At 49.0% G+C, this 25,500-nt stretch overlaps 2 protein-coding genes across 2 annotated transcripts in view; one reads left to right on the plus strand and one right to left on the minus strand.

The window, feature by feature from the left end:
* The window catches only part of Col4a2 (collagen type IV alpha 2 chain), a 135,298-nt gene extending 134,205 nt beyond the window's left edge, over window positions 1-1,093 (minus strand). Inside the window, exons 1-3 of the mRNA XM_032918421.1 lie at window positions 820-1,093; window positions 440-528; window positions 263-317 (exon numbers count right to left, since the gene is read on the minus strand). Of these exons, the coding sequence (XP_032774312.1) occupies window positions 263-317; window positions 440-483 (99 nt within the window). The 5' untranslated portion in view covers window positions 484-528; window positions 820-1,093. The remainder of the gene's footprint in view (window positions 1-262; window positions 318-439; window positions 529-819) is intronic.
* Window positions 1,094-1,203: 110 nt separating this feature from the next.
* Window positions 1,204-25,500, plus strand: part of Col4a1 (collagen type IV alpha 1 chain) — a 110,217-nt gene continuing 85,920 nt past the window's right edge. The window contains exon 1 of the mRNA XM_032918422.1: window positions 1,204-1,418. Within this exon, the coding sequence (XP_032774313.1) occupies window positions 1,335-1,418 (84 nt within the window). The 5' untranslated portion in view covers window positions 1,204-1,334. The remainder of the gene's footprint in view (window positions 1,419-25,500) is intronic.

Raw genomic sequence — 25,500 nt, forward strand, 5'->3', positions numbered from 1 at the left:
TGACAGACATTCTTCCCTTGATGCTAAGGCCAAAGCTTGGCAGCAAAAGGTGCCCGAGGCTACGTTTTAATTATTGGCTCCAGAGAGAGGGCCAACTCCTGCACTGCACAGGACGCGCGGCGGGCAGACACAGTAGCACGCACCTACACGCACACGCACACTCAGGTGGGCTTGGTGAGCCTGTCTTCCACGAGGCTCCGCGAACGTCCCAACCCGTCACAGGCGCGGAACTCCAAGCGCGTGGAGTTCAAGCGGTACTTACCCCCAAGACGCTCTGAGCCAGGAGTCCCACTGTCACAGTCGCCAGCAGCAGCCACCTGCATAGGAGAAGGAGGGAGGGTGAGAGAGCGACATAAAAGTGCGGGCCCCAACTTGTCAACTCTAGAAAGATACATTCAAAGTCCCCTGCGCCTAGGAGACCAGGCAGAAGGCGACTTACCCTCTCAGGGGAGGACCAGAGGCTGAGAACCGCACTGGGTCCATGATCCCAGTCTTTCAGCTCTAGGCTCGGCTCGATCCCTTCCTAACCTGGAGGCAAGAGACAAAGAGGGTTAGCAAGGGTTGCAGGCAGAGGGAGCACCCTGACTCCGCAGTAATGTCCCTCGTTTCCTTGCGGAGTGACCAAAGTTCTGTTCCACTAGGAGACAGAAAAAGGGAGACTCTTCTCCGTAGGCCCTGCCTGGAGCTGTTCAGCCCATGCAGCGCGATCCTGATTCCTCCAGCTCAGATCCAACCTAGCGCGCCGCCTTAGCCTGCCCCAGCGCTACAAGTCCGCGACTTGGGGCCTGGCTCTCGGCGCCTCCCGGGGGTCTCTCTCACCTCGGGGTCAGGAGCTGCTGCCGGCGCTCATGGGCCCCTGCTGAAGCGTTGGCTCGCGGCACACTGGCGGCCAGGCCTGCCTGGCTCCGCTTGGTGGGCGCCGGATTCCCGGCCCCGGCGTGCCTTGCCGGTGCTTGCCCGGGATTGGCGAGCCAAGGGGCTCGTGGAATCGGGGCGCGGGAGGAGCTGGGTGCGGAGCGCAGAGCCCCGGCGTTCGGACTCCCTGCGACACCAAGTCCCGAGCCGCGCGCAGCCTCCGCCTCTTACCCGCGCCGCAGGGTCCTCCCCTTGGAGACGCCGCCCGCGCACTGCCGAGGGGAGGGGGCAGCGCCAACAAATTGGGGAGCTCCTCGGGCGGCGCGCTCAGGTCTCTGCTCAGAGCCACCGCACCCGGGACGGTGAGCAGGGCTCACGCCCGGGCCCTCCGAGACTGAGCACCTCGCCGCGGCCCACGGGAGACGGGCTGCAGTTCCCCGCCGTCTCTGTTGGTCCCCCGCCGCCCCGGGCGCGCCACCATGGGGCCCCGGCTCAGCGTCTGGCTTCTGCTGCCGCTCGCCGCCCTTCTGCTCCACGAGGAGCGCAGCCGGGCCGCTGCGAAGGTGAGTCCCCTGCGGGCTGCGCTCCCCAACCTCCTTCCTTGCACCCCCGGCGCCCCGCGAGGCCTCTTTGTCCAGCGCCTGGCGCGGTCAAGCCGCCCGGCCCTCGAGGGTGTCGCGGGTGGTACGGCCAGGTGCACTCTTCCACAGGCTCTCCCGCTCGCGGTCCCTGTGGGCTGCGATCGCACATCCATTACGGAACCTCCTTTGTTACGGGCTGGGTGAGGGAGAGTTAGGAAGGGACTGAAGCTTAGCGCGCACCGCGGCCGGGGTGAGGGTACCAGGGAGCCAGTGAGATTTGAACTCTCATAGCCAAGGCGCTCGGCGGCGGGGCGCGCGAGTGGGTCGGGGCTGGAAGGGTGGCCAGGCACACCCCACGCCACTCAGAGTCCCACACACATGTGCAGGGGAGATCGCTTTGGGTGTGTTTCTGGTTGTTTGGAGACCGTGATGGTTGAGGCCGAACAGCTTTGGGCCGTTTGCCTGGAAACATCTGTATTTTTGCTTTCCCACGACTTTGTGTAGCCTACGGCACGCTTGAGAGCAGACGCGGGCTCTTCTCCGCATCCTAAAAGTCTCTGCCTCTGCTCTTGCCTTTTATGAGTGTGTGTCTGAAAATTATAACCACATTTAGACTTGAGTGTGAAACCAAAGCGAAACTCCATCGCATTGTTCCCTGCGCAAATTGTTTTTTTTAAAGTTTTTGTTTCCTCTGGTGCTGTGCTTAGCCAGGAGGGCGCTGGGAGATGTTTGCAAGAGCCAGACTTCCAGCTCTGGAGGAACTCGGCCAGACTTTCTGCCTTGGCCTCTAGAGAATACACTTCAGCTGCTGCTGCTGTGACAGCCATACAGGCCCAAAGGCCACAAGGTGTGGCCTCTCAAGAGTTTGCCTCCCCCCTCAAATGCTTAAAAAGAAAGATGTTTGCTGCTTTGCGGCGCTTCTAATTTTTTTTTTTTAAGAAGAAACTGTTTGTTAATTGTGCATTTTCTTTCCATTTTAAGAATTTCCCATCTTTCCTGTAGGAGCGATACTGATCAGCTATGCTATAAATTATTAACTGTTACATACTAGAATAAACTGGTAACGTTACTAGGGGGTTTCTTAATTGAGTTTTGCCTCCCTGGTGGCAGCTTCTTCATTGGTTACTGAAGAAGGATGATTACATCAGCAACCAACTTCAGAGAATTCCTCCTCTCCCCTTCACCACAGGTAGCTGTTTAAATACCCGTTCTCTTGCTGAGGGCAGTTTCTCCAATGATCGGGCTTGCTGGGCTGGACCTGCTGGTGGTGCAGGCTTGTAGTCCTTGCTTCTTGGAGACCGAAGCAGGATGATCTCAAGTCCAAGGCTAGCCTGGGCAACAGAATGAGTTCAATGCTAACCCAGGCAACTTATGGAGACCCCCCCCCCAATAAAAAAAAAAGTAAAAAGAGGCCAATGGGTGAAGCTCCACGGTGAAGTGCTTGCCTAGCATCCGAGCAGCCTGGGTTCAGACCCCAGAGTGGAAAATATTAACCAAAAGATCTAGGACTTCTAAGGGGACCAGGGTAGGTCAATGTGATGGGAAAGCACGAGCCACTGTTTGGACTTCGGTTTTCCTGAAAGATTGTGTTAGCAAAACTAACTGTGAGACCTCACATCCAGACACTAAGGACTTTAAACAGATGAGTCAGCCACACAAACTCCCGATCTTACTTGAAAAAAATCAAACCAACTAGTGTTGAGGCTTGGCATTGATTTATTTCCTATTAACTGTCCTATAAGACCAGCTACATTCCTGGATACCGGCTCTGTTCTGTTCCTCAAGCTGTCTTATCTTCAGCAATTTGGCCTGAGGGTACACTAAAGCCTTACCTTTAAAAGACATTTACCCTGGATTAGCAATCCTGTGAATGTGCCTATGACCTTAGGTGTACAAGAAGACCTGTTTAAAAACAACATCCCCCTCCTTTAGAAATTCTGTCCTAACCATGGTATCAATAGCATTTTGCCCTGCTCCCTTTAAAACTAGCTGTTGGAGATACCACAGCAACGGAGTAGCCTCCACCATAGTGTCCAAGTCAAACATACTCTAAGCATAACGTTTAGATGGTAAGATGCAGCAGGTCTGCTTGGTGATGAGCCCTGGGTCATGTACACGCTGGGCAAGCATTCTCTACTGATGCCCATCACGCTACTTTTCTGGGTCTGAGATGTGAACTTTCCCCCAAGTGTGGCCATGCCTGCCCTGAAGTCTTGCTGTCTCCTGAACATTAGTCACGTCTCCAGGGACTGAATGGCCAAAGAGCTCATACGGAGAAGGGAGACTCTCTTCCCATGCTAGTTTGGGCGGCTCTCCTCGAGTCTGTATCTAGATGAGAAGACTGGTTTCCTATGTAACCCCAACAAGGGGCACATTGGGTGTGGGGTGTTGCTGAGGATGGTCCCCAGTACACACACACTCTCTCTCTCTCTCTCTCTCTCTCTCTCTCTCTCTCTCTCTCTCTCTCTCTCTCTTACAAGGAACAGAACTGGGAAAGGCAAGGGCTTCTGAAATCAGGTCTGTCTGTGCACTGGCTATGTGTGTACCAGACTGGGATCTGCCAAAGTGCTGACTGACACTTTGAATTACTGAGTGTACACTGCCTGAGTGAATTCAGGGATAAGGGGTTCACCTTTGCTTTTATTGGGCAGATATTTAGAGTGCTTTTGAACTCTGTGCCTCAGTTTCCCCTGAAGTCACACTCGACCCTTCCTTATATGTACTTTTTTGCTCTTCCTTTATTTCACAAATGCACTTGGAACGCCCGCTTCCTGTCCTGTCCCAGGCAGGAGCTGGCCACAAGGCAGGTCCCAGGGAGTAACATACAATCTTGGCCCGAGGACACAGACTGATGAGAAAACACTGGCGATCAGACAGTGTCACAACCAGGGGCCTCAAAGGCATAGGAGAACTTGGTTTAGCTTTTGGGGGGATAGGGGAAACTACTGGGAGGACGTTATCCCTAAAACCTGGGGGCTAGAATAGAAGCCCCTGGCTGTTAGGGACACTGCCCCGCAGCAGAATGAGGATGACATTTCCTGGCATCTGTCAATCTTAAGGGGGTCTTTGCATTCTACAATAGCCTTGAAATCTCTCCTTGGAGCTGTTGGCGTGTCTGACCTTTGGCTTTATAAAGCCTAAGAGAAGTTAAAGGACAAGGTCTACGCCATCAGAGATAAGGAGTGCCCAGCCCAGTGTGTGACCCTATCTCCTCTCTCCAGGTGGGACATCTCCTGGGAGTGGGGGGAAGGTTGGAAAGTTAAGCAAGAATGAATTAGTCAAGATAGGAGTGACTGCAGGACCCAGAAAAATCTGTGTGGATTTGGGCAAGGGCAGGAGGGACCTCAGGAACCCCCTCATTATTCATTAACAACAGTGGGCATACTCCTGAGAATGAAGGGAGGGGCTAACAAGCTGGGTTATTTAGTGAAGAACTGGTAAAGGTTTTACCAACAATGGAACCCGGGAGTCACTCAGGACCAAATGGTCCTTTGGAGATATGGGCAGGGCTTCATGAATCGACCCAGCTCGAATCTCTGCTAGGGTGAATTGCACGATGCACGCTCGAGACTGCACAACACGAAACAGCGATTGTTCCCAACTTTGGAAACAGATTAACCTCCTTAAAGTGTCTCTCAAGTGGGTTTGGCATTTGGAACCCCTGGATAAAGTAAGCAAGAACAACAATAGAAGGGCTAAGGCAGGATCTTGGTGCATTGTCCTTCCCGGCCAGCAAATATGTGAGCTACAGAACAATACCAAGGACCTTGTCAGCCATTGTCCAGCACACAATGAAAGGTCAAAATCAGAACGGGGTTGTCGGGAATTCCTTCTGAGGTTTGAACTCTAGGATTCCTTTGGGGTTAATGTTTGGCAGTCTGTCACTCAGGGGCCTGCTCCACCCCGTGCTCTCCGCCATTGTTCTCGTAGCTTAGTCCTGACGTGCAAGGCTGTCTGCTGCCCCTTGCTTCCTGTCTCAGCCCCACTGGGCATGCCTATGGAACAGGCCTCTGCTTTCTTCTCTTCTCAGCTCTCTTCCCAGGCATCTGCTCCCCGAATTCTGCACCACCCCTGCCCATGGACATTTTTAAGCCTATGGCTCACCCTAGCTGTCCCCATTTGATTTCAAACTTCTGCAGAGCTGGACTTCTCAGCTTCTCATACCCATGCCTGGCCTTCCGATGCCCCACCTTCTGTGTGGTTATTTTATGGTGAATGGCTCTGGAGTTGGGTCCTTCACTCCTGTCTTCCCCGAGGGTTGGAGTTACACTAGGCCCTGCTCTCAGTAGGATCACCTTCATCACTCCCTGCTCTGCCCTTCTTCCTTGCTCTCTAACACTTCTGCAGCGTGGGGCTAGTGGTCTTCTCATCGTGCGCATGCCCTGCTTGGCTCTGCAGACCCTTTTAGTATGGGTGTGTGGATCGCACAGGCATCATCCTCACATCCCGACACCCTACAGCCGGTTTATTTCTGATGCTCCTACACTTGCAGCGTGCCTGTCTTCCTTTAGCCTTCTGCATAGCTTCCTAGAGTTAGGGTGTGGTATAGGATTTAACAGTTCACTATAACAAGAACCATTACTATTCAAGCCCCTCACCCCAGCACGTAAGGTGAGGCTAATCGCACCTTACAGAGGTCTGTGCTTTGCAGGGGAGCTGTGAGGTAAGTGAACCAACGCCAAGAAAGGCAGGCTCTCCTCCACCACACATAGTCTGTTATGGCGTCATCCTTGGGAGCTTTGGTCTGACATCCCTGCCAATTGTAAGATGCCTAAGGCCACATCTCTTTAAAGCACCTTGACTATGCTAGGGAGAGAGCCTGGCCCATAGGCGGAGGCATGAATTAATCACGGGTAATTAATTGGTCCTGATGTTTCCAGGCTGTTCCCTCATCTTCCCCAGGGAGTCCTGGTGGGGCTGTGTACTGGCTCCTGGAAACTATGTCACAGTGTCCATCCTGTGGCATTATTAGAGAACACATAGGAAAACAATGGCCCAGGAAAGTGTTTCCCCTAAATTTGGAATCCTGAGCAGATCTTCCTACACAGACTAAACACGACATGGAAACACACACAGTACTGACCTCCCTATGTAAATAGTTTATCCGTGGCTTAGTAATGTTCATTGTGGAAGCCCGGCTAGGTTTGGTTTTTACACCACACACTATAAGCTTACTTCATGTTATCTGGGTTTTAAATCTCTCATGGTGTGTGGTAAGTGCAGTGCCTGAGGCAGATGTAGGAGATACACCTCACCTGCCACAGGGGCCCCAGTGTGCTGCACCACCACCTGCTAAGGTGCGTCTTCCCCCTGTTGCCCATGTAATCCACTCTTTTGGGAAGACTGCTATTCGCAAGTCCATATTTTGTTGTATTTGTTCAAGAGACAGCGGGAGACACAGGCTGGGAACTGAGGGAAGCAGTTGTTCCATTTCATTTGCCCAACACAACAGCTGGGAAGCCATTTGCCCAGCACACCGTATAGATGGGAAACGATCTGTGTGATTATTCATTCCCGTGAGATTTACCTGATTGGAATTGGACACTGCTCAACAACTTTATTTTTTTATTTTATGTTTGTTTGCTTGTTTTTGTTTTGAGACTTGGTTTCTCCGTGTATCCCTCGCTGTTCTAGAACTGGCTCTGTAGACCAGGCTGGCTTTGAACTCACAGAGATCTGCCTGCCTCTGTCTCCTGAGTGCTGAGATTAAAGGCCTGAGCCATCATGCCCAGCAACTCAGCACAATTTCTAGAGGAGCTGAATTCCTCCTGCATTTGATATTTAATTAAAATGGCTTAATGGTTCTGTTGTTAAATTTCTACTTTATAGAGCAAAGACCTGCTTTTATAGAGATACAGGAGACTCAGTCTTCCCAAGACATGCCAAATCGACCCAAGCACAAGCGAGAGTCATGTGAAGGGAGGAACCGCAACTGGGAAAATGACCCCATAAGACCCAGCCGTAGGGCATTTCCTTAATTGGTAATTGATGGCGGAGGGCCCAACCCATTGTGAGTGGTGCCATCTCTGGGCTGGTTGTCCTGGGTTCTATGAGAAAGCAGCTCCCTGGCTCTCCCATGGCCTCTGTAACAGCTCCTGCCTCCCCGTGCCTGCCCTGTTTGAGTTCCTGCCCTGATTTCTTTCAGTGATGAACAGTGATGTGGAAGTGTAAGCCAAGGAAACCCTTTCCTCCCCAGGTTGCTTTTTGGTCATGGAGTTTCATGGCAGCAAGAGACAGCCTGACTAAGACAGCCAGTCATTCTCCTCCTGGCAACAATGACAATTCCTGGGCACTAGCAACCATGTATCTTCTGAAGGATAAGCTTTGCCTACCACTCCACTTTCTAGGCCAGTTCTCACTTCCTGTTTAAGCAGGTGATGGGTGAACCTAAGGGTAACTATTGTGACATCTCTTTCTGTGTTTATCTTACAGATATCAACATCCATATATAATCCAGTTGGTGAAGGGTTGGGCTACTATGTAGCTTTCTAGTATCTTTTTATGTTCAGGCAATTATGTTTCCTCATTAGCGCTTAAGTTTCAAAGAAGGATTTAAAAAAAAAAAAACTGTTGGGTGCAGTACCTAGGGGCTAGAGGAGTTTGACCTTTGGAGTTGGAGTTACGAGCCACCTGATATGGTGTTAGGAACTAAACTCAAGTCCTCTGAAAGGGCAGCGAGCACCCTTAGCTATCCAGCCATCTCTCCAGCCCCCTAATTAGCCCTTAAGCTTTGAGCTACATCTTTGGCTTTCCTGTGGAACACAATAGTATCTCAATTTGCAGAGCTGTCACCTGAGTGAGTACTTTGCATATGCTAGGACCAGCATGCCCCTGAATCAGGGCTTAATGGCTGGCGATGGTGTCATTATTACTATGGTAGTATGTGGGGTTTCAGTAGGTCCATTTACTATAACGGTCCCTTGGAAAATCTGTAACTTGGGAACTTAGCTAGAACTCAATGTATATATGCCAGAGGAGAAGGTTGGCCTCAATTCCCGTAACCTAAGCTCAAGCAGACAGAAGAAAAGCCTATTTCTCTAGTAAGTGAATGCTAGGAAATCAGATGCAAGCACGTAACTTTGGAAAGACAATGGGACACATCTTGGGAGGTAGGGACTAAGGATCTGCCTTGCCCTGCTGGGGGGCACATGTTGGCACACAGGCTCTGGCCTCCTCGTGAGTGAAAGGCAGTGACCCTGTTGATGAGGAGAAAATGAGCTACTGTTTGCAAAGCATTTCTGCAGTGCTCACTTAGTGCCAAGCAACACTGGTTCAATGAAAAGCAAACTCAAAGGGGGAAAATAGCCAAGGCGTGACATCACCGGGCAGGTGGGGCTGGAGGAGATTGATTGGATTATTACATAAGCACCGTGAGGCTCATACCAGCATCAGCACCACCAAGGTATAGAGGATACACCCAAAGGTTCTGGAACAGCCCTGTGGGGTGCACTGGAGGTTCTAAATTTCTAGCGGGGGATGTTACTGGTCTAGAGAACTAGGTTCTAGCTGTTCTCTTTACTTTTCCTAGGTGGCAGCTTGGTGTGCTTTGGCTGGCAGCCCAATGGCACCAGCACGCCAGCATCTAGGGATCTCTGTTGATTTGCTGTTAGATTGAAGCCAAGCATCGCATGTGAAATGTCCCTTCTTATTCTTGTTACCTTGATTCTTATTGGGACCATTATTGTTGGCGACTAGCAGGCTCCTCAGAAGGTCCCAGCAACATACTTATGGTGTGTGAAGAAGCGGTTGCTGGCGAATTAATTTACTCTGGTTCCCTGAGAACCCTTCTCCTCATGGGGAAAAGAAGGAGCTGTTTCACAGTGCTTGTCTTGAGTCTTGCCAGCCTTGGTGGTGGCATTTAGGCCACTCATGGGCTGAGGAAGGCAATGAACATTTGTGTGGCGGTCAGCCAGGGTAGAGCCCAGCTGGGGCATGCGATGACCTGCATACCGGCCCACAGCACACCACACTTTCCTTCCCTGGCCTTGGCCACCTGGTTCCCTGACTGGGAATATCTGATTTGTGTCCCATTACAACCAAACCCATTTCCTGGAGATTAAGGACCATTTGGGGTTAGTGGTTTAAAATAACTCCTAAATTTTGGTCAGGAAATGGCCTGTAAAATTAAGATGAGGTTGCCAAGGCAGGCAGGAAAATGGGTCAGTGCCGGGGGTGGTGGTGGGGGCTGGGGATCATAGTTATCAGATAGTTGGTTAGTCTCTGGATCAGATAGGTTTACTTAGGATGTATACAAACTCAGCTCAGGATCAATGGTGATCCCGATTGGCGGGCACACTGGGTCACATGGCATTGTTTATGCGGGTAAGTACTTCTGACATACTCCTTGTCTAGGACTGACCACCGACTGACACTTTAGCATGCAAGGCTGGGGCCAGACCACGAGCTTCTTATCAGCATATTCCCCAAGTCTGACCCAGCCGCTATTGGGCGCTTTCTTCGTAATTAGATTTTGCTTTCCCAAATACTCGCAAATTGAAAAAAAAATAGAATGATTATATTTCTTTATTCTGGAATTTTGGGCTTTTTAAATTGAGGGAAAAAAACCCTTTTTAAAATAATAGTTTAATGTTTTCTTATTGACTTTGAATCTTTTCTCTTCATGGGGCCATGGTGCTCTAAGACATGCACACACACACACACACACACACACACACACACACACACACACACATGCACACACACACACACACACACGCACACATGCACACACATGCACACATGCACACATGCACACACACAGACACACCACACATACAAGATTAAAACAATACATTTAAAAAAGAAAATGGTCACAGCCCGGGTGCTTCCTGCCTTCTGCACTGTGGAAGCCATCTTTGACTGTGGTGGATTTCAGGTTAGAAAGTCACACGGTGGGAGAGCATAAACATGAAATCTGACACTGAAAGTAGCTATCTGCTAAAAACCCCAGACATGGGAAAGCCCTGTAAAAGGCCCTCCAGACAGGTCTGATTTATCTTCTTTCCTTTATTTAATTTTATGTGTATGTGTGTGTCCCTGAAGTTGTGTGTGTGTGTGTGTGTGTGTGTGTGTGTGTGTGTGTGTGTGTGTGTGTGTGTGTGTGTGTGTGTGCGTGTATATATATGTGTGCCCTTTGCGTGCAGGAGTCTTTAGAGGTCAGATGGGGGTGTAGGACCTCCTGTAACAGAAGGTTGTGAGCTATGGTATGGGTGCTGGGAACCCAACCTGGGTCCTTTGCAAGAGCATCGAGCCATCTCCCCAGCCATCCATACATTGTTTTCCCAGAGTTCTGGCTTGTGTGCGTGAAGTGTGTTCAGGGAGAAAGCTGACAACTGGGCTTCCTAAAGAGAGGCTTCTTAGTCATTACAGATTCATGTGCACGTATGCTGGGTGCTTTGTGTTCATATGTGCATGTGTGTAACATATAATATATAATTATATATATATATATATATATATATATATTAAATGGCGTTCATGCATGCACAGCGTAGTGAGTTGTCCCTCTATAGATGTATCAGGCTGGGGAAGAGCATAGAAGACCCGCTGTCCTTGGTGTGTTTATGGAATCAATACAAATAAACTGCTTTCTACCTTTGTCAGGTTCAATCAGACACAGTTTTTAAAAGGTGTCCCTCTTTATGGATCCAGGAGTGTCCCAGGCTCAGAAAGTCTAACTTGCTGAAGATGTATAAACGTAGGAAGAGAACCTGCGTCTTTCCCGGAAGTCTTGTCCTCGTTACGGTGTGCACCCGAAGTGGTCTTGAGACCAACAGGCATTCAGAGTTGTTCTATTTTAAAAAAAAATTTGAAATGTCAGTAGAGTAGGAAGGAAACAGGCTAGCGTGCTATTCTACACCAAGCTAGTCATGGGAAATAGATGTAGGATAGATGAAGCCATCAGATGCAGAACTACCAGATGTAAAAACGACAGGGATCCTTCAGAAAGTAGCATGCATTGAGGATGATATGTGTCACACAATAATGACATAATAATGCCATCCTGTGCCGTAAAGTTACAGGGCTCCACACACAAGTCAGCAGGAGTGGCTCAGTGGGCGTGGGAGGTTCGTGCAGGTGGGAGGGGTTTATAGATGGTGAGAAAGGAGTGCTTTCATAATCCCCAGGCACACGAACTGGGGACCTGTGGCTACAAAAGGCACGGTGGCCTCGCTGTAAAACTGCAGACTCAGAGGACCATGCATATCAGCAACCAGAGCCTGTCCCCAGCCCCACTCTGATTCATATCCATTAGAGAGCCCTGGTCACAGTTAACATGGCAGTCTTTTTCTAGGAGGCTTACAAGATCCTGGGCAAGAGGAAGACTCAAATGTGTGGCCTAGGGATGATATACTGGAGGTGGGAAGTTGTTGCTATGAAAATCATCACTGACTTCATGAGAAAAGCCAGTCGGGCTCTTGGGGGAAGGCACGGCTGCTTGTCCTAGACAGTAGGCAGCACACTTGGGTTGTCACCCTGTGGGTAGGAGGAGTCCTTACTAAGAGGAGGAGACAGAATGCAAATGTCTGCTGTGCTGCTGCCTCAGAGGGGTTATGCTTGTTATGGTAGCAAATGATGACCCTTCATGCTGTTCCTTAACTGGCTTTTCTCATCTGAAATAAAAAGCATCAGAGGGTAAGGAAGGAGTAAGATGTGCTAGTGTTTCTCACCTGTCCAGATTCTTCAGAACTGTGACCCTGAGTTGGGATCACTCCATGTGAGCAGTGGCTGTGTGGGGCATCATGGACTAACTACCCAGAACATGGTAATCCCATGCGATCACAGAGGCATCTAGGAGGTCTGGAATCACACAGGCAGAGAAGGTGGCCCCAAAGTCCTGCTTTCCCAGGCCTGCTCCTGGATGGATACCGTCCGCCCATGCATGCCCTGTGCGGTTCTGAATGTCTCCCGAACTATGACACGTTCATGAAGGGATCTCTGCTAAAGTCTTCTGCCTGTTTTCTCCCCAGGCTCAGAAGCAAAAGCCTGAGATTTGCTAAAGGAGTAAGAAGAGAAAAGATTTGGAAGAAATTTTTTTTTTTCAAAACATAAAGTAGGCTTTTAAAAAAAAGGCAGGTGGTAGTTATCTAGATCAGTCCCTTGGTGATTTCCTCCAAGTATTGGTGAGATTTCTCTGAGAAAAGGGTAGAGACACAGGCAGGGTGTTATGCCTGGATAGATGCTTGGGAACACCCAGGCAGGTAAGCAGGGGGTGATCTGGGTCCCAGGCAGGGGCCAGCAGGGTGCTTTGCCTCCTGCTCTGGGCAGAGATAGCCCCTTTCCTCCCCTCCCTGTCCAATTCTGTGCTCATCTAAGTGTTGGTATCCATTCCTTTGTGGCACCCAATGCCGTGTTCTATGGTCCAACAGCCACCTGTCACTGCAGAGACTGACAATACACCCATGGCCACCGGCAGAACAAAAGATAGGTGCTGACCCAAACCAAACCCTCTAACATGAGAAACTGGCTGTTGGAATGTAGGGTAGATGGAGGATTTGAAGGTGCCCAGCTCATGATCTGGAGGGGTCTAGGAATGGATGTTGGACAGGCACCTTCCCCCCAGGCAGCCCTCGCTGCCCCAGATGCTACTGAAAACGTTCACACTGTACTTTGGGAGTGGAGTTGGAGTCCAAAGGGAAGTGAGCTGATGAGGCTGAGAAAGAATGCTCCCGGGGAGGCTGCCTTTTATGGGAAACTCTTGGGTAATGTAAACATGTTGTTGGTCATTAGATGTGCTGATTAAGACGGTAAATCATAAAAGAAATTATGTCTCAGACATAAACTTTAAACAGTGCAACGGCGTTTTGGTGATAAAACTGAAGCCACACAGAGTGTGTCCCCCGGGGGGGGGGAACATGGGACAAAGCCTGGAGGTTGTCCCCAGGAGGTTCGAGGCTCTCAGTGCGGTCCCCCAGGCTTGCAGTGTGGTCCCTGTGTACATGTGGGGGATAAATGTACCCACACATTGCCTGACCGAAGAAATTCAACTTTAACCAGGCTGTAAAAGGGAGGAAAATAACGGAATGTATGCAACAGCATGTAAAAATTATTGAGTGTGAAACAGGACCGCCCTGCTTAGAGAGACATCAGATTGCTCTCGAAGGGAACCAAACGCTTGGAGTGTAGCTAGCTAGAGCTTAGGGGGAAGGGAGAACTGAGGAAGCTGAGATTAGCTTTGTTCAGAGCCATGAGAGCCATGACTGCTTCTGGGCCAGCCCCTTTATGTCATCCTCTCCTTTCAAGGTCAGAACTCTTTAACCCCTTTCCTGGGAGGGCCTTGAAACACCTGTTGGCCTTTGTTGATGCAGAGAGAACATGTCCGCTGCTCTGGCATCTGCCATGTGGGGTGCAGGGGCCACATTTTCTGTGGAAGATAGAGGAAGATGCGGGTGGTGGCTGGCCGTGGTCCCTAGAGGGGCAGCCTGTGGCATCATGGGTATCTGGTGTCTCTGGACTGCTCTAGCTTTTCATCAGACAGATCTTTTGCCTCCCGAGGATGGCTGCAATTATGTCTTAGGTCTGGAACACAGATGTGCAGCAGGGCAGCACACGAGGAGACAGGAAGCGCCCACAGTGCGGGAATGATTAACACTTGGGGAGAGCTAGCTAGTCAGTCTTCTTTGACGGGAGACTGAGAAATTGGTGGATACAAGGCCCATAGGTGCTTCCTGAGAGAGGATGAGGCCGGCAGCAGGGAGATTTATAGGGCCTCGTCTTCTCAGGTGAGGGTCCTGGGAGGCGAATGAGCCCAGACCATGGAGAACATGATATAGTGGTCCTGAGCCTCTCACCTTGTGGGGGACTCTCTGTCACTTCCCTGTCTCTTTGCTAATGACTCTAGTCCTTCACTCCTGGGCCAAGATGTGGGTCATTCAGACACCATCTTTGAGGCTAGAAAAATTCTCCCAGTGTACCCCTGGAGTCGAGGGCTGGCTGAGCAAAAGACTTGCCCAGGGCTTTAGACAAGAGCCAGTAGGGGGCAGGGAGGGGAGGGAGGGAGGAGGAGGAGGGAGGAGAGAGAGAGAGAGAGAGAGAGGAGGAGGGAGAGGGATATCTATCTATCTATCTATCTATCTATCTATCTATCTATCTATCTATCTATCTACCTACCTACCTACCTATCTATAGAGAGAGGTTGAGAAGCCAGGATAAGATGTTCTCTGTAGTTAGTCTTGTTCTTTTGGGGGCATCACATATCCCAGGTTGACCCAGAATTACCAGATCTCCGGCCTCTACCTCCTAAATGCTGGGAAGACACAACCACCACCACGCCCTGGGTTGACTTCTACATTCTTGTGATTCTGTTTTTTATTTGTCCAAGAAAAACACATTTGGTATAAAAAAAAATCCAGAAGAATAGGTGCAGTGAGGACCAGCCTGACGCGGCACTACCTATGGCTGGGAAAGGCTTAGTCTACCTCTTGAGCCCTCTTTTTCTTTCCCAAGGTGGCGACAGCACAGTCCCCTATGTGTTTGGCTTTCTGGATCCCCGTGCGTGAACCCATCTGTGCAGCAGGTTTCTCCAGCCCCTGCTGCCCCACTAAGTGGAAACTTTGCATTTCCTGTAACTCTGGGGTTGCAGCTCCTGGTTAGCTCCTTAGAGGAAGTGTTGTTCCTTCCCTATGCTCTTCCTGCCCATAAATAGCTTGGAAGCCCTGTGGGATTTGAGGAAGCCATGTTTCACCCCCCTGTCCTTGAGCCTTAGCAGGCAAGGCGTTCCTGGGCAAGGCCACTCTGCCACGTGGTCCTCACCAATGGGACACACTGCTTCACAATCCAGTTACCTCTCAGGAGACCCCAGCCGCCAGCTCCCTGGTCACATGCTTCAGCTGTGTGGAAAGGCAGGTGGGGAGCTAGGGTCTGGTTCGGGCTTGGGCCTGGCTTGCTCGGAGAGTAAACCAGGAACTTGAGAGATAGGGTATTAATAGTACTGGAAGTGCAGCAGACAAAGGGCTGGGGGAATATTTAGATTTGCAACCGAGTCTTAACAGTTTAGAGGGACTATATCCCACTAGGCTGGCCTTGGGCTCTGGGTGGGGACCTTGAAGCCTGGGGGGGGGGCGGAGACCGCCTGCTGTCTGGCTTTTGGAATTCTGAGGTGTTACTGGAGCTTATGAGAGAGCCGCTACCATTATTGAAAGCTCCAACAGAAACCAGCAAGGGCATCTATTTTCCTGCCACAGGGAAGGGAAGGAAAATGCTATCCTACCCATAGCCTGGTTTGTCCTGGCTCTCCCTGGCTCTCCCCTAGGTGGGTGGCCTCTGAGTGAGAAATACACAAGGCGAATCTCAACTCTCCTCTCTCCACCCCCAGCCTTCATTTTTCCGTCTGCCACTCCTGAATTTTCTGGAGTTTTGTGCTAGTTCCAAACTCCTTTAGAGGATCTCAGGACTCATCTGGACAATAGAGTGGGGCTCTGTGTGCTTGGGTGTCTCCCCGAGTGTCCCGCAGCACCCAGAGGCTTTAGGACCTTACACTTGCATCTGAGGCCAATTTGCCTTGAGCCCAGTGAGCCATCGTCAGTGCCAGGGGACGTTCTTAGATACCCGAGGGCCTCCAGCCTCTGTGGGCTTCCCGTGGTGGCTGACTGCCTGGCTTGCTTGTCTACCAACTTCCAGTCTAGTCCTCCCTCCCCTTCCCTGGGCTTGGCCCTCCTTTTCCCAAGATGGATGTCCTAGGATGACTCAACCTTGGTTCTCTCCTATCCCAGCTGTCTCACCCTCACCTTCCTTTTATTCCATCTCTAGGCAGCAGTCCTCCCTGCAGAGGCTCATCCTGAGGGGAGCTAGCCCTTCCAGGTGGAGCCTCTGTCTCATCTCCAGCCAGCCCCCTGCCCCAGAACATTAGGCAGCCATGTCCCCTCATAAGAATAAATCAGAGAGCACTTCCTGGTCTTTTCTTAAGTTCCCGTTAGTCTCTGGTTCTGGTCACACCGGTCTTCCTCTGCTATGGGTTTGTCACCTCCAATTTAGAGTCGTCGTCCTTCTGAGCCACAGAGTGTCCCCGTGAACAGGATGCTCCTTCCTTCCACATTTGTCCAGACTCTCCTCTCTCATACACACTGGAGTTGGGTGTTAACCCTTTCCCTCACTGTGAGAGTCCAGGGCAAAAGCCAAGCTGAGTTCTCTTCACAGAGGGTCTGGCACAGTCTTTGGAAGAGACTGGGCGACTGTCAGTTGAGACTACCAGAGAGAGCCATTAGGAGGTGAAGGGGTTCGCGAGTCCCCAGGGTGGTTGTTGGTTGAGGCCCTGGGAGCTTGTACTTGAAGGTCTCAAGCCCATGGTCCTGGAGGAAGGTATAGTTCCAATTTTCTCTACCTTCCTGTTCTGTGCAGACCTCTGAGGGCTTAGATAAAGGCAATGAAAGGAGAGTGTGTGTGCATTCACGTTTTACCTTCGGCTGAAACGCCGTTGCTATTAAACAAGAAAGCAACCTCGAATGTAGAATATAAACCTGTTGAAGTAAAACCTGCTCGTTGACATTACTACATTTCTCCAGCAATGGGGAAATGATGCCAGGAGAGGGGCACAGAGCCCCAGCTTTATGTCCTGGAAATGGTGTCATGGTGATTTGGGATGCTGGAGTAAGTCAGCAGGACAGTTGCCCAAGAGCTGCATGACCAGGAAAGGGTTACAGCTCAGAAAATCCTTCCGGTGCACATGGATCGAGGTCAGGATGGAGCAGGTGGCTTGGGTGGTGGTGGTGGTGGTGGCGGAAGTGCATCTCAGTATCTGTAGATAGCAGAGACCTTGGAAGGAAGGAAGCGCCCACAGAGTGTTGAGGAGGTGAAGGTCAAAGCAGATGGCTGCAGATGTTTGAAGGCACAGGAGAGGGAGTGACATTCCTGGCAGGTTGGCAGGCTATGTACTGAGTTTGTACAAGTTCTGTGGCTGTGTGAGTTACTATTTGTTCCAGAAGGTGGAGGATTCACTTTGATCAGGGACATCAACATGCCCAGTTAAGCCAAGTGACCCAAATATCTCTCTCTCTCTCTCTCTCTCTCTCTCTCTCTCTCTCTCTCTCTCTCCTCCGTTCTTCTTTTCTTTCTTTCCCTTTTTCTTTCTAATTTTGTTTATTTATGTGTGTGTATGTGTGCATGTGAATGTATGTGCATGTATGAACGTCACAGTGTGCACATCGAAGTCCATATGCTACTAGCAGGAGTTGTTTCTCTTTTTACCATGAAGGACCTTGGGACCCCAGGCACCCAAGTCTTGACTAATGAGTCTTCTTGACTAATTTATAGATTTTTGTTTTGTTTTGAGACACAGTCTAGCATCGCCTAGCCTGGTCTTGAACTTGATAGGTGGCTGAGCATGACGTTGAACTCCTGATCTCCCTGCTTCAACCTTCCAGGAACTGAGATTCCAGGCATAAGCCATCACACCCAGCTTCAGGGTTAAAAATAAAATTGAGTTCCTATACGAACGCCGCAGAGTTCTCTGTTTCTCCGCCCCCTTTTTTGGGTAATGAGTGGTTGGGCATCTCAGGGGCACCCACTCTCGCCCTTCTCCTAGGTTTCAGGTAGTGTCTCCTATGAGCCTGAATTTCCCCACTGTTGCTCGCAGAGGGCTTGGGGGTTAATTTATGGTACTGAGCTCTTGGAGTCCCATCATGGATTTGTGTTGGGGGTCGCTGGAAAGCTGAGAGAGTTCAGTCAGTGTCTCTGTTTCTCACATTTGTTTGGGGATGCCAGACTTCCAGCCGTAGGGCATGGCTCACCCATCCTGCGTCTCCTCATCACACAGCAATGTTGCTTCTCACAGCTGTTCTCCCAAGAGAAGGACCTCGAAGAGAGCATCTCACGTATCTGGTGGCCGCACAGGCCAGCTGTGGTGTCAGAGACGCTGCTGCTGATGCTGGCTGAACAACACTCTTCACGGGAAAGGTTGGAGCTGTTGGGTTGTTTTTAAGGTCAGAGTGTTTAAGAAAGTGAGGTGCGTGGAAGGGGACAGATTCTCAGTTCAGCAGGAAATGGGATAGGATTCGGGGAGACAGTTCAGTGGGGCTGAGTCCGGTGCTCAGCACTCAAATGAAAGCTGGGTTTGGTGGTATACAGCTATAACCCCAGCACTGGGGAGGCAAAGCAGGCAGATCTCTGGGGTTGCTGGCCAGTTAGTTAGCCTGCATGGTGATGCCCAGTCCTAGTGAGGCTGACTCAAGGAATAAGGTGAATGGCTTCTAAGGAATAACACTTGAAGGCTACCTCTGTCCTACACACACACACACACACACACACCACACAGAGAGACAGAGACAGAGACAGAGAGACAGAGACAGACAGACAGACACACAGAGACAGAGAGACAGAGACAGACAGACACAGAGAGAGAGAAAAAGAGAGACAGAGATACAGAGACAGACACACACAAACACAGAGAGAGAAAAAGAGAGAGACAGAGATACAGAGACAGACACACACAAACACAGAGAGAGAAAAAGAGAGAGACAGAGATACAGAGACAGACACACACAAACACAGAGAGAGAAAAAGAGAGAGACAGAGATACAGAGAGAGACAGAGACAGAGAGAGATACAGAGACACACACACACACAAGCACAGAGAGAGAAAAAGAGAGAGACAGAGATACAGAGAGAGACAGAGACAGAGAGAGATACAGAGACAGACACACACAAACACAGAGAGAGACAGAGACAGAGACACAGAGAGAGAGACAGAGACAGAGAGACTGACACACACACATACAGACACACACACAGAGAGAGAGAGAGAGAGAGAGAGAGAGAGAGAGAGAGAGAGAGAGAGAGCGCGCGAGCGCTTGAGATGGGAGGAAGAACTCTCCTCTCCCTGTTTTTACCAGTTGGAGAGAATTGGGTTCTCTCTGTGGCAAACAGTGTAATAGGGTAAGAAAAAAATTAGCGTAGAGCCTTGACACATGGATGGTGGGAGAAAGACAGATCCAGGCTAGATTTGGAAACGTCAAGTAAATTTATTTAAACTATACAGAAAGAGACTATAGGTCCCAACAAAGGAGGAAACTTGACCTTCGTATCACCACAAGGGTGCTGGCATGGTGATTATTGAGTTGAGAGGAGCTTGCTGGGAGGAGAGCAAGGCTCAGGGGCAACTAACTTTCCACAAAGCTTTGCAGAGGCTGGAGTGGGTCTGTTCACTGAGGTGTGAGGGCTGAAGTCTGCGCCATGTAACACAACCAAGCCAAAGCTAACTGGTGTTGTGAACGAGAACCTGAGGTTCTGTGTAGCTCATTTTTAGAATGCTTTCCCTAGCGATACAAGCCTATAATTGTTTTCATTCTCAGTAGCATAATGGGGACTTTGTGATGGGTTCATGAGAATTGGGGACTTTGGAATGTGACTTTTATTTTAAGATTTTTGGAGGGAACTCCTAGCGGCGTTTCACTTTTGACCTTTATGTGAAGCCTGTGGTTGGCCACTGCCACAAAGTAGGCGTCAGAGGGACATTGTTGTTGTGTCTAAGCTCTCAGCGCTCTGGATACTGTGGCGCACGATAGACATGTCACACATGAAGCAGTTTTGCGCCCTGCTGGTTCACCGGACAGATTAACACATGGTGTTGGCTCCTTTACAAACGCACTATAAAAACCCAGTGTTCTCTCTACCCCATGTCACCCCGTTTTTCATATTGGATTTAGAAATGAAAGTTAGGTCCACCAAAGAAGAAAGGTTGCCAACAGAGAGAGCATTACCAACAACGAGAAGAAAGAAGGGGAATCCAGGAGAAGAGAACCGAGGACCCAAGACACGTGCAAACGCTGAAACAAACTTAGTGGGTGTGTGTGTGTGGGGGTTCTCTTTTGGGAACCTGGCAGGCGAGGGTGGCTCCTGAGAGCACTTGACCCTCCTCACGTGTGCCCTGGAAACAAACAAAGCCACTCAAAAGGGGGGGGGTCACTCAGCAACAGCGCAATGCATGTTGGGAATAAAGGAGAATAGTGTGGCTTGGAGCTGGCTAGAAGGTTTCATGATCGTATTAAAATAAAAAAAAAATAATAATGAATTCTGGGGCTGGCAAAACTGTTGGACGGGACCATGCTAAGCACTTCTGGGTGGCCGGCGTTTGATCCTGGGGAGGCTTGCCCTGCAAGAGAAGACATGCAGAGGAAGAATTTTGCATATTTTGGGTTCTTCCATAACCTGTAGGTATGTACGGTCCTCACACTCAGGAAGAATGTGCACCTTGAGGAGACAGACACTGAGCCAAGGCTCAGGGCGCCTGGGTTGCTCTCCTCGAAGGACTTGAGAACTACTTCCACAGCAGTAGAAACACGTGTTTCAGTGATGTCTCCACGGCGTGGTGTGAATTCAAAAGATGAGGCCTCGCATGGGAAGTTGGGGTGCCATGCGGGTCACAGAGGGAGGAGGGTGTGAGGTGGGATTAAGTGCCGGCAGACCCAGCTTCCTGTGGGGATCAGTGGCTGTTGGCCTAAATGTCTGTCAGGCTTAGTGAAGATCAGATCAGAGGACAGAGGTTTGTAGCAGATGACAGAAAAGGTGGCTTAGGTGAAGGCAGAAAAGTACCGACAGAAGGTAGGGTGGGTTTTTAGACGCTGAGAACGCTGAAGGCAGGTGTAGCTGATTCTAAGTGCTTTATATGGGATTGGGATGGGCAGTTAGCCTGAGCCCTTCACTGGACACTGCACACAGTGGAGCTAGTGTGCAGGATAGCATACAGCGGAGTGGGAAGCAGAAGCTGACCCGCCCCGCCCCCTTCATGGTGCCTCAGACAACTGTGGTGGCAGATTTCAAACAGTACAGATGGGAGGAGACCCAGGCCAAGATACAGGGAGTATGGGCTGGAACTCCTAGAAGGGAAACATTGAGAAGATATTTCAGAAGACAGCAAAAGAGACAGGGCAGGTAGAAACTGAGGAGATGGAAATTCTTCCTGGTAGTCCACATGGGAAAGTGAAGAGAAGCAATTTGGAGGAGGGGGAGGGAGGGTATAATTGTGGCTTGGCAAACGGGCAGTTCCCCCTCCTTGTCCACAGGGCTGCTTCATTCCACAGACTGCCCTGTGTCCAGGAGTCTTGGGACAATGCTTTGTGGCCTGTCAGTGAATAGAGTCTTTGCTACTGCTGCCAAAGTAGTTGAACAGGTGGGTTTCAAGCCATTGATTTGAGAAGGGCAGCGGCCATATAGGTCTGCGTATCTACCTATCTACACGGTGCGTTTCATCCAGGTGTGTGTAGTGAGACCTTGTCTTACAATCATAACTACAACAATGACAATGAGACCTTTAAAAAGACTTACTCCAGGGACTCATGAAAAACATTATATAAAGTCTAAGGCTTCCAAATTGTGGATGTTTAGCTATTTTTCAGGGCCATTAAAAAAGAAAAATCAAACCAGAATGACAAGAGAAGAGAGGGACCAAGAACAAAAGGAGATTGCTATCTTACCTGGAAAATACCAAGTGGGAAATGGAATTGGAAGGACGTCTTCTCAGCACAGTGCCGTCTTGGTACAAAGCTTTATCGTAATATAAACTTGGTTTTCCCTGCACCAAACTTTGTAACCCTCCCACCCCAAGGAATCAGAAATAATCTCTTGGAAAGTGACAGTTGAAAATCTGATTTACTGGGAATAGTATATTTTTTAATGATTTTATTTATTTTTATTTTATGTGCGTTGGTGTTTTGCCTATATGTACGTCTGTGTGTGTTGGATCTTCTGGAACTGGAGTTACCGATGGTTGTGAGCAGCCATGTGGTGCTGGGAATTGAACCTGGGTCCTCTGGAAGAGCAGCCAGTGCTCTTAACCCTTTTTCCCTATATCTATCCATGAGGATAATACTTTCAAGTCTGTTGATGTAAGTCCTTCCATCTCTCCTATATCTACTATAGGAAGAATATCTTTAGAGTCTGTTGATGTATGTACTTCTCAGCAAAAGAGGATGGACACGAAAATCCTGAGTTCCCTTTGTGTTAGTTTTAAAAAGCAAAAAAAAAAAAAAAATCCATCAGGCAAAATATTAGAGAATCGAAAAGTTTCCATCAACTACCATAATGTTAGGGTAGGTTACCCAATAATTGTAGGAAGACGACATGGGAATTAAGGAGAAACCAAGCCAAATGGATGTTGGGAAATCCGAGAGAAATGAAATTGCTAGCCTGAGTGAGGGTGAACTTTAACTCAGTCAATGTGCAAGACTTGGGTCAGAGAAGGAGTGTGGGAGGGGAGGCCAGGGTCATCTGTGCATGGAAAGCTGGACACACCCGGAGTCGAAAGGAACTCAGTGCTGTAGGGGCTGGAAAGCAGAGTGCAGGCGCCAGGCCTCTGGGCGAGCTTCCTGGGAGCCTTCTGGGACTCCATCTGCCACGTTATCTGTGCTTTCCCTAGAGGGATACTGATTGATTGAAAACCGTGACAGAGATATCAGGGAAAGTCAGACTAGACAAGGAAATGGGGAATACAGAAAGTTTTATGTTAGTAGCTGTTCTTCGGTGACATTTGCTTATGTGCTATTTTATGGACAAGGCCAATGAAAGGGGTGCGTTAGTATGAATGGGATAGAGTAGGGACAGAGTAGGGACATAGACACCCAACAGAGCAAGTTAGTGGCCAGGACTGTGTCTCCAGAAGGACATTCCCATCATCTAGGTTGCGTTTACTGGAATGCAAATTCCTGTAAGTTAGACCTATTCCTGCAAGTTGAGAATCTAAGTAGTATCCTGCCAGGGAAAAGTGATTGGCTCCTGTCTTTTAACTTTGTATCCTGCCAGGGAAAGTGATTGGCTCCTGTCTTTTAACTTTGTATCCTACCAGCGGGCTGTAACCCATTCTTAGGGGTTTTGTTGTTTTGTTTTCTTAACACAGATAGGCATGTCATCTGCTGAGTGCTTTTATGAAACTCTAGCATGAAAAATGGAAACAACTGGAGTAATTTAGAGACTTCAGGTGATCCAGAAAGGAAAGACTTCCATAGCTACTTAAAGATATTTAGAGCTAAATAGTGCTTAGCATTTTTTCTTGATTAATTTTATTCATATCCCCACACATATGTATGCATAAATGTGTGCCCTGGATTTTATATAGGTGTATATATTAGGTGTATGTATTTCTTTTTCTTTTTTTCCATTTAAAAAGAAAGCCACAAATGCTAAAACTGTTGCAATTATTTTCTGATCTGCCCTTACCTCTCACATCTGCCCGCTTCTGACCTTGGCATGGTCAGTGCTTTGTGGCCATTCTTTTCATTTCCTATATAATGGTGAGTCTCCCAAGAGCTCATCCACCTCTATGCTGCATGATCTTTGGGCCCCAGATATAACTCTTGTCTTTTGCGATTCTTGCTCTCCTTCAACACAACCATGGTGATACTTTTGGAGAGGTCCAGGCTCATCTCTGCCATGTGCTTCCGTCCTCACAAAGTAGCACGGCGACTCAGCCTGTATGATGGTACAGTCCCCATCTAACTGGGAAAGGACTGGAGTCAGTAAATTGTGGAATACAGTCGGATCTCCCAGCGTAGGCCCATTGCTGCTTCAGTGAACCGAGCTCCAAGCCTCCTTGAGGCAGCATCACTATGTTACATGTAGGCTGAGATATACTTCCAAACCTCGTTTTGTGAGATTCGGATTTGAATCACATGTATCAGAGAAGACCCCACTCTCCTTCCATAATGTGCCACGTTGATGTAATAGCTGGTTATATGGAGGCATTGCTAATGTCTGTCACTGCTGTCCATGACAGCAGAGCCTTTGTAGTTTCCACCCAAAGCATGGAGAGCAAAAGAATATCTTCTCTGAAGTCCTTTGTGTTTATTGGGAGGGGGCAGGGAAAGCAAATAGGTAATTAATGCCTTTATAATAGATCATTTTTTAAAATAAAAAAAAAAAACTGAGCTGGCTGGGTCCTAAACTTATGGCCCCTGTGTTTTCGAACGCAAAGTGGCTTCAGCCTGTTGAGAAATGGACAGAAAGTCATCTCTTTCTAGTGTTTTAAGCCACAGCGACAGCGTTGTGTGTATCTGATGATTGTGCTCCCTTGTGGGATGAGTTTCTGGAACCCCAATCCAGCTCTGGCTTCCTGTGACCATCATTAGAGAGAAGACCCACATCTGTGCAGGGCTGATGGCCATGGGGTCATGTCAAACAATAGGTCATTCTGACCTCAGCGCTCAGGGTGGGGCCTGGCAGACTTCACAGCTTCTTCCTTCCTATCCTTGGTCTTGTTCTCCGGAAGAGAGAAGGAAACACAATAATCTTGTCTATTCTCATTACTCAGATGATATCTTGTAGCTCAAGCCTTCCTTCTAATATAGCTCCTTTCAGGATTATTTTTTTAAAGCAATTTCTAAAGTATTAAAATATGAAATAATTTCAGACTTATAAGAAAGTTTCAGGGTAGTCATGGTTATCCATCTAAATTTACCCATTGGTAACATCTCTATAAACCACAGAGCAGTAAAAACAAACAAACAAACAAACAAACAAAAAAAAAAACTAGGAAGGCAACTTCTACAAAATGCTATAACCCCACTACTCCTAAATGCCATCGCTGCTCACAATGATGTCATTTTCCCATCTGAGATCTGTGAAGGGTCTCACATTCAGCTGCCACCCATCTGGGTAGCCCTCTCAGATCTGGTACAGGTCTTCTTTCTGCCTTTCTGGGGGCTTCTGTGAGCTTGATGGTTTTGATGAGTGACTTAATAAATTATAAACTGTCCATCACTTCACTCAGGTGGTGTGCCTTTGGGGGCTCCTGGTGTGAGTAGCATACTTTGGGTAATGTTGATCTTCCTGATCGCCATTGAAAAGCTACATGCTTTCTTTGGTCACTAACAGATGCTTCCTTGGCTACACAAGCAGACCTGTTCTCCTCATAGGAGAAACATTGTTGCTGGTGAAATCCCTACTGAGGACCCCTGTTGAAGCAATGTCACCTGGTGTGAACTCCTTTCCCCACTTCTCAGTTGGCCCTTGACTTCTCAGAAAAGGAAGAACTAGCCCCTCTCATTGAATATTCATTTGACTATGCATTAATTAGAAATGAACTCATGTGTCATATTTTGTTGCACAGATTATAGCTCGTTTATGTCTACCCTTACTGTCT

The sequence above is a fragment of the Rattus rattus genome, chromosome 13, assembly GCF_011064425.1.
Source record: "Rattus rattus isolate New Zealand chromosome 13, Rrattus_CSIRO_v1, whole genome shotgun sequence".
In the NCBI taxonomy this organism is placed as follows: Eukaryota; Metazoa; Chordata; class Mammalia; order Rodentia; family Muridae; genus Rattus; species Rattus rattus.